General features: G+C 50.3%; 1 protein-coding gene across 1 annotated transcript in view; it reads right to left on the reverse strand.

Moving 5' to 3' along the window:
- Positions 1–892: 892 nt before the first annotated feature.
- The window catches only part of KLHL18 (kelch like family member 18), a 51,438-nt gene continuing 39,974 nt past the window's right edge, over positions 893–12,356 (reverse strand). Inside the window, exons 5-10 of the mRNA XM_082847382.1 lie at positions 10,984–11,144; positions 9,388–9,524; positions 7,593–7,830; positions 3,903–4,007; positions 2,189–2,300; positions 893–1,453 (exon numbers count right to left, since the gene is read on the reverse strand). Coding sequence (XP_082703508.1) covers positions 1,067–1,453; positions 2,189–2,300; positions 3,903–4,007; positions 7,593–7,830; positions 9,388–9,524; positions 10,984–11,144 — 1,140 coding nt within the window. The 3' untranslated portion in view covers positions 893–1,066. The remainder of the gene's footprint in view (positions 1,454–2,188; positions 2,301–3,902; positions 4,008–7,592; positions 7,831–9,387; positions 9,525–10,983; positions 11,145–12,356) is intronic.

A 12,356-nucleotide genomic window follows, 5' to 3' on the forward strand; every position in this document is an offset into this window, starting at 1 on the left:
AGGGGCATCTGGAGCCTCCAGCGACAAGCTGGGAGCTCCCACCTAGAAGAGTGGCAATAACTTAGCCAACTCGCTAAGCCTACGATTAAAAAAGTCCTCTGATAGTGGGTGTGAAGACAAACCCCACGAGCACCTTGCTGCAGGACTGGTCAAGTGCGCACTGATTCTGGACACACAGGGGCTCAGAGGGAACCCCGAGTGCCATGCGAGGCCTTAGGACCCTGGGATCCGAATGTGGGAGCGGATACCACCCTTTTCACGTTGGGTGGTTTTCCATTTAAACACATATTTGCCTCTAGTGTCTTTTATGTTTTCTTCTTGCAAAAAAATGTTCACTTTAAAAAATTATTTTTCTTTTCAGTTTCTTTCAAGTGTTTAACTTTCCTTCAGTTCCTTTCAAGTATCTTTATCCTCTCCCTCTGTTTCTCCTGAACAAGATGAAAAAGACCTCGCTGAAATCCCAAAATTAGACACAGGAAAAGCTTCTGTTCTTCGTGCTTACTCAGCAATGCAGACAAAATTCTCGGTGTGCTCGGATGGAAGGAGGAGGTGCGTGTGTGCAACCAGCACTGCCATGGCTGCAGCCTCGCAGTGAGGACAACCCGGCCTGTGTCCCTCCTCTCCCACCCACACCCCACAGTTTCCAACACGCTTGGCCACTGAAGCCACCCCATCGCAAACTGGCCACAACACACCTGGCAAGCAGTAGGCAAGGAGTGTCAGATGGAAGACACTCTGCAGATGGGCGACCCACAGAGCTGTGGCAGGTGGGAGCTGGGCTTGGATGGAGCCTGTGGACATGTGGACCAGCAAAGCAGTCCTGTGTCACCAGCTGCGGGACCCAGAGGGGCTTCTGTCCCACGCTGTGCATCTTGATGACCTAGGCCTGAAGGTCACAAGGGCTGCACAGGGAGGGAGGACTTAAGCACCTGGAAAACTGTACCTCTGGCGAGCTCACATTTCACCCTGTCTTCTGGTCCACCACCTCTTCCGAGGGGGACTAACCCTGGAAGGAAGTGCCTGTGTTTGTACCAGATCCCTACTCCACCACATCCCACCCTTCGCCTTAGATGGTGAGGAGAGGGATGCAGCCCACACCGACCCCTCCCTCGTGACATGCCATGGGGGCCATAAACGTCCAGCGGTCCGTGTCTGGGTCGTACATCTCCACCGAGCTCAGGTTCGACTGTCCGTCGTAGCCCCCCACGGCGTAGAGCCGCCCACAGCTGGCCACCAGGGAGACCCGGCTCCGGCGTGTGTGCATGGGGACTATCAGGCACCACTGGTCCGCCACAGAGCTGTACACCTCGGCGCTGCTGAGGAAGCCCGAGCCGTCGTAGCCCCCGCACACAAACATCTTGCTTCCCAGGGATGCAGCTCCGTGCCGGCAGCGCTTGTTGAGCATGCCGGCCGCCGGGTGCCAGGTGGCTGTGTGGTGGTTGTAGTGCTCCACCTGCAGCGGGGAGACAGGTGCAGGTTCAGTCAAAGCCAAAGCTTGGTCACCGGTGGCCCACCTGGCATCAGGCCCCAGGGGGAGGCCTGGGGACAAGGAGCTCTGCCAGTGTGTGCTCTGCCCCGGATGCCCAGTTTCCTCAGCTGCGCACCTGCTCGTGGGCTTATAGGGACAGGTGAGAGAGAGATGGCCTAACCTGACCAGTTCTGTTTACACCTGAGGAAACAAATCAAGGAGTTGCCCAGGATGCACTGCTATGTAGTGACAGAGCTGGGATGAGAGTAGGGTCTCCTGAGATCCGTGCACAGCGTGTTCCCTCACAGCACTGACTGACTTCGGAGTGACCAGCAAGTGGCTCTCGAGATTTTTTTAAAAGAATAAATGCAATTTCAAACAAATTATCCAGAAGAATGCAACTATTTGAAAATTCACCCTCTGTATATGACTGGGCTTACTTTGGGCAGGAATTTCACCGGGTCTCACGCAGCATCCTCTGGGGAACTGAACAGGGTGGGGGTGTGGGTGGTATGGCCACACCCTACCTCTCTCCTTTGTGCACACTGGTTCCCATTCTTGGAAGCATTTCGGAGCATGTGGCAGATGGCCTGAGGCCTCTGGATGACACCTTACCTAGCAATGGCAAAGCTGAGGCTTTTCCCAAAGAATATCCTTTCAAAATAACTCTCAAAGAAAACAAGAGTGGGTGCCCTTAGCCCAGGAGGAGCCCAGACTCACACTATTGAAGATCTGCAAACCGTCATGGCCGCCCGACACGTATATCCTGCCCTCAAAGACTGTAACCCCTGCAGCACTGCGATTGGAGCTCATCGGGGTCACCACAGTCCACCTTCAGGAAAGAGGCAAAGTAGAAGGGGAGCCATGAGATTTGGTGTTCCTGTCCTCCCAAGACAGCTTAGAAGGATTCAGGGGAACTGTGCTGTGCTCCATCTCACCCTGGACAATCTCCCCACTTCTTATCGCCTCCCACACCACCTCTGCTAAGGGCTCACTCTGGCTGCCGCCTCTCACTTTAAGCTTCGGGCCCATAGCTGGTCATCTCTGCCGGCACTCAAAATTAACATTGCCCAAGCAAGACATCTCTGACAGATCTGCTCCTCCATCACACTCTCTGGTCTCGATAATGGGACCACTAGCTACCTAATTGCTATACTTATAATCTCAGCATTTTTATGACCTCTTCTCCATCATCCTCAACATTCTGTGGTCACCATGACCCCCCTGGTTTGCGTCCTAGTCACTGCTTGTCCCCATCCCACTACTGCTGCCCTAGCTCTGGCCTCTCACTGGACCACTGCAACAGTCCCCTTACAGGTGGCCTGGCTTTCAGAACATCCCCATTCCGATCCTGCACAGCACGTCCTCTAGTGAGGACTCCTGTTTCCTCTAAGGCAGAGTCCAAGTTCCTTAATGTGGTTCTTTACCACTTGGTCCTCATCCACTTTCCAGCTTCGCTTCCTGCCATGCGCCACCCACACCTGCTCCTCAACCACACACAGCTCTTTCTTATCTCCAAGGCTCTCTTCCTGCTGTCCCCCCACCTGGGATGCACGTCTCCCACTATCCACGATGGGTCTCCCCTTAGAAGACATCTCTGCAACCTGACTCTCCCCGCAAGCTGTGGGGAAGATGAGAGCCCTCCTCACTCTGTGCCCAAGAGCTCTAGACATAGGCACCCAAGGGAGGACGATCACCTTGTGCTGTGGCCCCAACAGACTAGGTGTTACTTAAGGATCTGAGACACCCTGCTCGCTGCCCGATACATAGTAAGTTGGTTAAGTGAATGGAATATTGGCTTAAAAGCACTGTGATGAATCCATTCTACTAACGTGCTTATATTGTTATACTAAAAGCAGATTCAAATACTGAAATGAAGAACTCGGGCTAACCTTGCCAGTGTTTTCCAAAGAGCGTTCCGCAAAATAAGTCCACCAGATGGTGATAGGTGTTAGATAAAATGAAGTTAAAGAGGTTTCTCTGCCGCATAATTTTTCAGTCTTTAAAATAGTAATATGCATTATGGGAAGATGAGGCCTCTGGTGGTACAGACATCAATGTTTCCCAAGCTTCTCTGAGTATCTGAAATGTAACTTTTTTTCCCCAAATCCTATCTTACCCACTTTGGAAAGGGCTGTTCATCTATTTCTCATCCCTTTTCACCTGCATTTCTATTAAAATGCGCTGATTTAGTTAAGAGGTACAGAGCATTAATAACTGTTTCCAAGTATCTAAGCAACTGTTTTTAGAATTTATTTAATCATTCATTCATTTAACCAAAAGTTATTAAATGCCTATTATATGCAAGGTACTACAGGGGCTAAATAGGTGAGATATTCCCTATCCTTAGAAAAATGATTAAAAGATTGCAGTTCTGATTTTTCATACTCTGTTTAGCAAGCTCCAGTTGCCCCAGGGGAGCTGGAGTCCTTACTTGTCCGTCTCAGGTGAGTAGGTCTCCACAGAGTTGAGAGAAGAGTTGCCATCATAGCCACCACAGACGTAGATCTGCCCGTCCAGCACGACCGTCCCCATGGCACTGAAACAGAGGTGTCATCCCGATGGGCCTCAGACTTCTTGGGGCAACCTCTCACGCTCACTGAGAAGTAAACCTAGCCCCCAACTGCCTCTTTCTAGAACAGACCTAAATCCCAGGAATGTGACTAAGCAAAGTGTAACACTGAGGGGAAAGGAGTTGCCCTGTGATTCCTCTTGCCTCCTGCCCCCCTGCCTGGGGTTACTTCCTCTCCCTCCTCCTCAGTCCCTGATATGCTCATCTTCCGCCCTGCCGTGCTCAGGGTCTGATTTACCTTTAAGGCCCAGGTTTAATTCCTCTCTCTCCTCCTCCAAAAGCCATCCTGCATTGCCCAGCAAGAATTACTCCCTCCCAACCCCACACTCCCAGAACAGCTCCTTTATCACAGCTCCTGTCAGTCGTCCATTCGTTCAGCACGTTTTCATCAGGCCCTCATGAGGCACACCGTCCCATGCACCAGGTTTAGAGAACTGAGCAAGCCAGACTCCTGCCCACGGGGTACCAGGAATCGACCCGCCACCTCTTAACAAGCGGGGACCTCCTGGAAGACTGGGGTCTCTATCAGTGTGACCCTGACAGTACTTAATGTGTACGTAACAATGTACTTAATGTGTACATAACAATGTACGTAACAATGTACTTAATGTACATTGTATTAACAATGTACTTAATGTACTTAATGTGTACGTACTTAATTACTTACACATTAAGTACTTAATGTACTTAATGTGTACGTAATGTGTACGTAACAATGTACGTAACAATGTACTTAATGTACATTGTATTAACAATGTACTTAATGTACTTAATGTACTTAATGTACATTGTATTAACAATGTACTTAATGTGTACGTAACAAGACCTCAACATACGTTTGTTGTGTTACCTTGATTTCCCCACGCAATTCACTATAAAGTTTGACAGACATCTTTTCATTACATACATGGCCCTGCATGTCCCCTAATTTGTCTTAGTGGGTGAGGCAACAGCTTCTGTTTGTTTCGTACTTACTACACACATCAGGTGCTCCACACTTGCTATTTTCCACTCTTACCACATCCTGCATGAAGCATCACCATCACCACTGTATAGATGAGTAGCTGTGGCTTGGGGAGTCTGGGCTATCCTCTCAGGGCTGCCCAGAGAGAGGCATGCCTTAGATTTCAATGACACAAGTCTGATTCCCACACTGTTCATCATGCCAAGTTCTCCTAAGAATCTTCTACATAAAGCCTCATGAAAAATTAAACATGAATGCCAAGCTGCCCGATGCACTGTTTTCAAACCTGATGCTGGAGAAGATTAAAAATGAATCTGGGTGCCTAACAAATAGGAAGATAAACTATACCAGGCTTTATAGCCCCCTTCCAAATGTACACAGCAAATCAAAGTGATACACACACACGATGTCCCTGAAGCAGCCTGAAAGAGGAAAAGGACCTGCCTTGGGAGAGGACTGTGGGAAGGTCACAAACTCACTAGACATGTCACTATCCTTCTAGAAGTGGACAAAAGTAACAATTTAGGAGTTCAACAAAAATGTAAGGAAGAATTGAGAGGTGCCACAAAACTGTGTGAGATTAACTATCAACGAAACGGTAAAGACAGTGTGAAGAGACAAGGGGGAGAAATGCTGACCAGTTTGGACTGGATAAGGCATGGGAGAAGGCTCCACGCAAGCAGCCTGGAAGACTGGAGAAGGACAGGGAATGACGGCAGAAAGGAGGCTGTCACCAACTGGCAGGACAGAGGGTGTGTGGTTCATCAGGGGAGAAGTGACTATGAACATTTTAAGGTAGCCTGTAATTTAAAGGGGACGAAATGGAGCTGGGCCCACACTACTAATAACAGGGCATTAACCACAGTGAGGGAAAGGGCTACCCGGAGGGCTCCTCCCAGACAGCACTCCAAACCCTGTGACATCACAGCTAGCAAGTGGCCCAGAGCAGACACACAATGAACAACTGATTGACATCAAAGTGAAAAAGGCCCTCCTGGTTGGGGATATATATGGAGCAGTGAGTCATTCGAGGCCACAGAAAGCTTCAAAGTATCCAAGGAGCAAGAAGGGGAAGCACGGAAGCAGAGGTGGGGGGTGGGGGGAGGAAGGAACCATGAGAGTGTAGCTTACGGCTTCGGGAGGAGTAGATCTTATACACATATTTTTTCTTCCAAAAACAAAGCTACTTTGGCCTTTTGTGAATCTTACTGGTACAAAGGCAGATTCCCCCCTGCTCAAGGCCACAAACAAACACTACTGAACGTGATACACCATGTGTATCACGGACCATGTGTGACAGTTTTGTGTGACAGTTTCATGTGGCAAAGGACTTCCACACTGCAACATGACTCTTCTTCCTGACCACATGCAGTGACTTGATCTTTTTTTTTGGCGGTCACATGATCTTACAAGTAGAAAACCCAAATCATGGCCAGACAAAGGGGTCTGTAAGGCAAATACTCAGATGAGAGAATTACAAAGCAGAAAGGCCTTTAAAGGGCAACTGGTCCAGTGGTTTTCGAACTGCCCCTTTCAAAAAAAAGTTTCATTTAACTTTTTCCTCCTAAAGTTGGGCATATGTCAAGGAAGCTCAATACATAAAAGGGATAAACACAGAGCTGTTCTGGTTAAACGGGTAGGGGGCCTTGGATGGCTGTCCTATCTTCCGTTAGTTTTGGAAGAGAAACATCAGAGCGTGATCTGAAACCATGATCTGGAGGCTTCCCTGGTGGCGTAGTGGTTAAGAATCTGCCTGCCAATGCAGGGGACACGGGTTTGAGCCCTGGTCCAGGAAGATTCCACATGCCATGGAGCAACTAAGCCCGTGCGCCACAACTACTGAAGCCCGTGCGCCTAGAGCCCGTGCTCCACAACAAGAGAAGCCACCCGCAATGAGAAGCCCGCGCACCGCAAGGAAGAGTAAGGCTGGCCACAACTAGAGAAAGCCTGCGCACAGCAATGAAGACCCAACGCAGCCCTAAATAAATAAATAAATAATTAATTTAAAAATTTATTTAAAAAAAAGAGACATAAATTCGGTCCACCTCACAACTAGCTGTGTGCTCATGCCTGGGGGACGTGTGGCATCCAGAAGTAAAGAGCATTGTTGTGGTTCACACACTCCCTGGTAGTGAAAGCACATGTGGGGCAGGGATCCTGGGGGAAAGAAAGTATAAAGAGGAACACCTCGGATTCCCTTTTATGACTAATAAAGTTAAATCCTCCTTATTCTTCAGGTTTCAACTTTAATCTCACCTCTTCCCTGAAATCTTCCAGATGTTCCAGTCCAGCTTCTCTCCTGCCTCACGTCTTCCATAACACAAACCTTTAGTTCTTACCTGGCACTTAAATAATAATACAACTTCCACACGTCCCTGTCTTCCCTGTCTTGTCTCCCCAAGTTCCTCAAAGGACAAGGCAGGGGTTTTACTTTTAAGCAGATGGGGGCTGGCTTCCAGGAGGTACGGGCAGTGGCTGGTCTGGCTGCAGCTAGCGTCTACTTTATAATGTGCCCTGCTTGTCTAGCGTGGTGTCCCCCAGATGCCTGGTGTGTATGCTCAGGACATACAGACCGGCTCCCAGAATACCTTCTCTTGCTATTCATGCTCCCCACTCGGGTCCACGTGTCCGTCTCTGGGTTGTAGACCTCCACAGTGCTCAGCCGCAGCTGGCCGTCATACCCCCCGATGGCATAGAGGAGTCCGTTCACCACGGCCACACCGACACGGCTGCGGGCTGTGGTCATGGGATGGCACTTCTCCCAGCGATTGGCGATGGGGTCGAACACTTCCACCACATTCAGGGAATCACCTGCATAAAAATTTGCTACTCAAATTAAAACAAATGAGACCGCTCGTTTAGATCACAGCTGTTGCGCAATGATTATACGGAATGTTCAACTTCGTCCTATCAGCTCTTCCCGCAGAAATTACTCAAGCCAGGAGGGCTCACTAAGAAACTGCAGCCATGATAACCTCAAACTTAATTCTTTAAGGAAAATCAGAATCAGACAGGAGGCATTTATTTACTTTCTAGAGAGGGCAGTTTTAAGTTGCAAGGAGGTTCTTCACCTGCTTAAAGGCAGAGGTGAAGGCAAATGGAACCACTATTTCCCCGACACAGAGCAGGAGATGGCTTCCAACGCGACTCTCACTTCCTAGCGGTGACCCTGGGCAAGCTGCTTTGTATCCCCATCTTCTGTTCTCACATGTGAAATAATCTCCATAGCAGAGTTCCCATGAGGATTAAATGATATAATATGTAAAACACCTAGCACAGTTCTAGAGTATACCAAGTGCTCAATAAACAGTAGTCACAGAAGCAAGGAATAATAACTCCAACCCTACCGTTTTCATCAGTTTTTTAAGATCAAATAAAATAACCCCCTCCCTGTTTTATTCTGCTTTGGGACACTCAGCACCTGCCACGCTCTAGCATTTGCTAGTTGAGGACTTACCTTTTCCAGGTCGTATGGTTAACAAGTAGCGTAGGCCAGTACCCACCTCCCATTAACTTTCAATTAAAAACGAAACTGCCCAGGACTGCCCACCAGCTCCCCACCTCCCACCAGCTCCTCACCTCCCACAAGCTTCCCACCTCCCACAAGCTTGGGCTGACTCTGAAAAGGCCTGGCCTTCACATCCAGGGTGACGACTCCCTGTGCCACTGCACTGCAAGGATTCAGGTGTCTCCCCTGCCCTCTCCTAGATTGCTACTGCCCTGCAGTGGTGCCTGGGGTGGGCAGGAGTAGGGGTGCCCCATGGAGGTTTCCTGAAAACTTGACTGTATGATACAAGAACTGCCAATAATACACGGACTACAAGGCATGTGGGTTTCACTAGAGGTAAGAGGTGAAGAGTAAAAAGTATTGATAGCGCAGACCGTGCATATTTGGAGAATCTTCCTTCTTATGGTGACACTCTCACAGTCTAAGCCCAGAGATCCACATGACTGAATGTGATTAGCCTGGTAACAGAACTGGGTCTCTGATTATATCCTATCCAAAGCTGAGTAAATCCCATAGGTGACGTGATATTAGGGGAAGAGTGCAGGCTCAGGAACCAGGACCTGAGTTCTAGTCCTTGCTCAGCCAAAGGACTTGTGTGAACATAGCTAAAGTTCTCTGGGCCTGCCTCAACGTCCCCATTGTGAAGGAAGGGGGCCAGGCCTCTGGGGTTTCTAAAGGGCCCTTTTGCGTTGATATTCTGCTTCAATGGTATTAATATCTGACATGCGCTAACTGCACAACAATGATATAAAATCAAGAGGGATAAAGGTGGTGACATGCAAGGGGGAGGAAGCAGAGGGCCAGGCTAGGTTGTTTGGTGCTTCTTCAACCACGGCATCCAAGACAGGGTTCTACAAAGGGGAGCTGCAAGATACCTGCTGAGTTGAGGCCCCCCACGGCATAGATGAGCCCAGCGATAGATGTGCAGCAGCGAGGCCGAGTTCTGAAAGCTGGCAGGTGGGGCCGGCGCTCTGGCATGAGGTGATAGTCCTTTGCTTCATCCACCAGGTCCCTGGAATAAAGTGCAAGATGCTAGGACAGGAGGTATTCTCTCCACTTGGCCCACATTTGTAGGTCTGAGCCTGGCTCCCCCAACCACAACTGCAGGGGAAACATGGGAGGAGAAGCCTTCTGGAAGGTTTGGTCTCAAAGAACCCAGGTGAGTCCAGGGGAAACTATACACAGCTATGGGGACGTGCTCAGCATTGGAGGGGCAAAATGAGCAGAGCCCATCTCTGTTAGTTTAACAGAAGAAAAACAGGGTGTTCCCTAAAATAGCTAGCCTTGGGGAGGTTCAACAAGCTGCTCGCATCCTGCTGCCACTCAGACCCAGCTCTTCCTTTCCATCCCTATGGCTCACACCCAGCAATTAACCATCTCACCCCGACTGTGGCAGCAGAAGCCAACTGCTCCTGAGAGATCTCCCTGCCTCCAGCCCCACTCCTCCATTCCAGCCTCCACACTGGGGTCCAAGCTGGTTTTCTAAGACCCTTCGATAACTGCCCACTGCCTACAGAACAAAGCTCAAACTCCCCCAACAGCACCCTTGAGACTGCTCCTCACAGGGTCTCAGCTACCTCCAGCCACACCTCCACCCCTCCCTGACACACACGTTCATGCTGCGTGGACCACGCCACTGACTCCCTCCTGAAGCAGCTGTGAATATGAGGAGCAGCTTGAAGGAAGATGCGTATTTTCCTCTGCTGCTCTACTTTTATAACAATCCTTCTACAGGGCTGCCGTCTCCTGAGCTGTTTTGGTGGCTCTGCTGCACCCTGTTGTTTTTGATTTACTCCGGGTAACAGTTTTGCATGCTGCTAAACATGCCCCACCCCTGCCCATCACTGTAGCAGGGCAGACCCACCTGAGGCCAGCACACTGACTAATGTTTACTGAAGAGGATGAGGAGCCCCAGGAAGTCACCAATAAGTCAGCTGCTGGTGTGGACAGGGTCCGGGCAGGCAGTATAAACGCCTGTAGGTCCACAAACAGCTCAATGGAAGGAGATGCCAGAAAATCCTCAAATAACTTAGGGGAGGAAGCCCCTTTTGCCTTGATGCTCCCATGCGGCACATTTCTTTGCCCAAAGGTGAGAGACTCAGGCTCTTCCAGGTTCTAGACAGAAGGCAGATCAATCTGTGTGCTGTGAATTAAGAACGACCACTCCAGGGCTTCCCTGGTGGCACAGTGGTTGAGAGTCTGCCTGCGGATGCAGGGGACACGGATTCGTGCCCCGGTCCAGGAAGATCCCACATGCCGCGGAGTGGCTGGGTCCATGAGCCATGGCCGCTGAGCCTGCACTCCGCAACGGGAGAGGCCACAACAGTGAGAGGCCCGCGTACCGCAAAAAAAAAAAAAAAAAAAAAAAAGAACGACCACTCCAAATCTTTCCTCCCCCGAGCTAAGTGGCCAAGTTCTCTTCTCCGTCCAGACCCTCGGCATCATCCTCATGCAGGCCCACCTTTGCTCACCTGCATTTGTGGCAGCAACGCACCAGGTCATCCTGCTGCACTCGGTCTGACAGGAACTGGGGCCGGCAGAGGGGCAGGCGGATATTGGACAGCAGCTCAGGCAGGCAGGGTCCCCTCTGCTCCCGGTCGTATCTGATCCATGCCAACACGGCCTCAAAGACCTGCCACAATAGAGAGGGGAAGCTCTGGAGGCAACTCCTCCACCCAGAGGCCACACCCCTGTACCCTCCAATCTCAAACCCTCTGCTCCTTACACTGGGCCCACCAATCTTTCCTCCTGCTTGTCTCCTGAATCCACTGTTTTCTCTCCACGTCCCCAGCTACCCCATTCAGCCCACTCTCTTGAAAGGCAAGCCTAGGTTACTGCAACACCTTCCTGGCTTTCATTATGACTTCCTAACGAAAACCTGTCAAAGCTTCCTTCTTCCTTCCTGTACTGTAACAAAGTGCTGTTGACCTTCCGTCCCACTGCTCCTGCACCCTCTTCTCTAGCCAGGCCGGCTGTCCCCTTTACCTCGAATGCCCCCATCTCTTCCTTTCCATCTAAACCCATTCTCATTTTTTTTAAGGCCTGGATCCAGATCCGTGTTCTCCAAGGAGGCTTCCCTAATGGCTCTGGTCACAAGGATATCTCCCTCTAAAGCCCCACAGCCCTTGTAGAATGCATCACTGCAATAGATGTGAGCTGCCCTGGGTCATATTACCTAGTGGAAGAGCCAGGGACAGAACCCCTTGCTCTTGGGACGGGGTTCTTTCCTACAAATCTCAGGGCCCACACTGCTGAGCTCAGAGTTCACTTTTCTAACGGTCACTAATACGGAGGGGTGAGGACTTTTCAGACATCAAGGAAATGAGCTGAGTTGGGACTAACATCCCAACGGCTTGCCTCCTGGAGCCTGGGGCTCCTTCTGCCGAGGCAGCTTCATGATAGGCCAGGACTCATGACCAACTGACCAGATGAGCAGAGGCCTTGCCGCAGTGGTGCTCTGGGTGCCTGCAGGGCCAGGTCCAATTCCCCCCACATCCGATGCCCTTCACCACCCAGCCCTCGTCACCCTCTGCTCAAAGAAACATTGACTCACTGTCCTCTTAAGACACCTTGCACCACACTTTTGTTGAACAGAAAGGATGTCCTTCACTCCTCTCCGGCTACTAAAACCCTACACTCTCATTTAATCTTTTCTTGACCGCTCCAAGAAGATGTCTTCTTTGTCCTCAGAGGACCCTGTGATCACCCACACCTCACCTTGCCAATAGCTTCACCTCCTCTTCCATGCAACCAACTCCACTTAGCCTTGGGCATGGCTCCCTCTCAGGTCCCCTGCAGCCTATTTCCTCACCTTTCTCTCACCCGACACGGATTCCAAGGGTCA

Source organism: Leucopleurus acutus (genome assembly GCF_964270905.1).
Source record: "Leucopleurus acutus genome assembly, chromosome: 10".
Taxonomy (NCBI): Eukaryota; Metazoa; Chordata; class Mammalia; order Artiodactyla; family Delphinidae; genus Leucopleurus; species Leucopleurus acutus.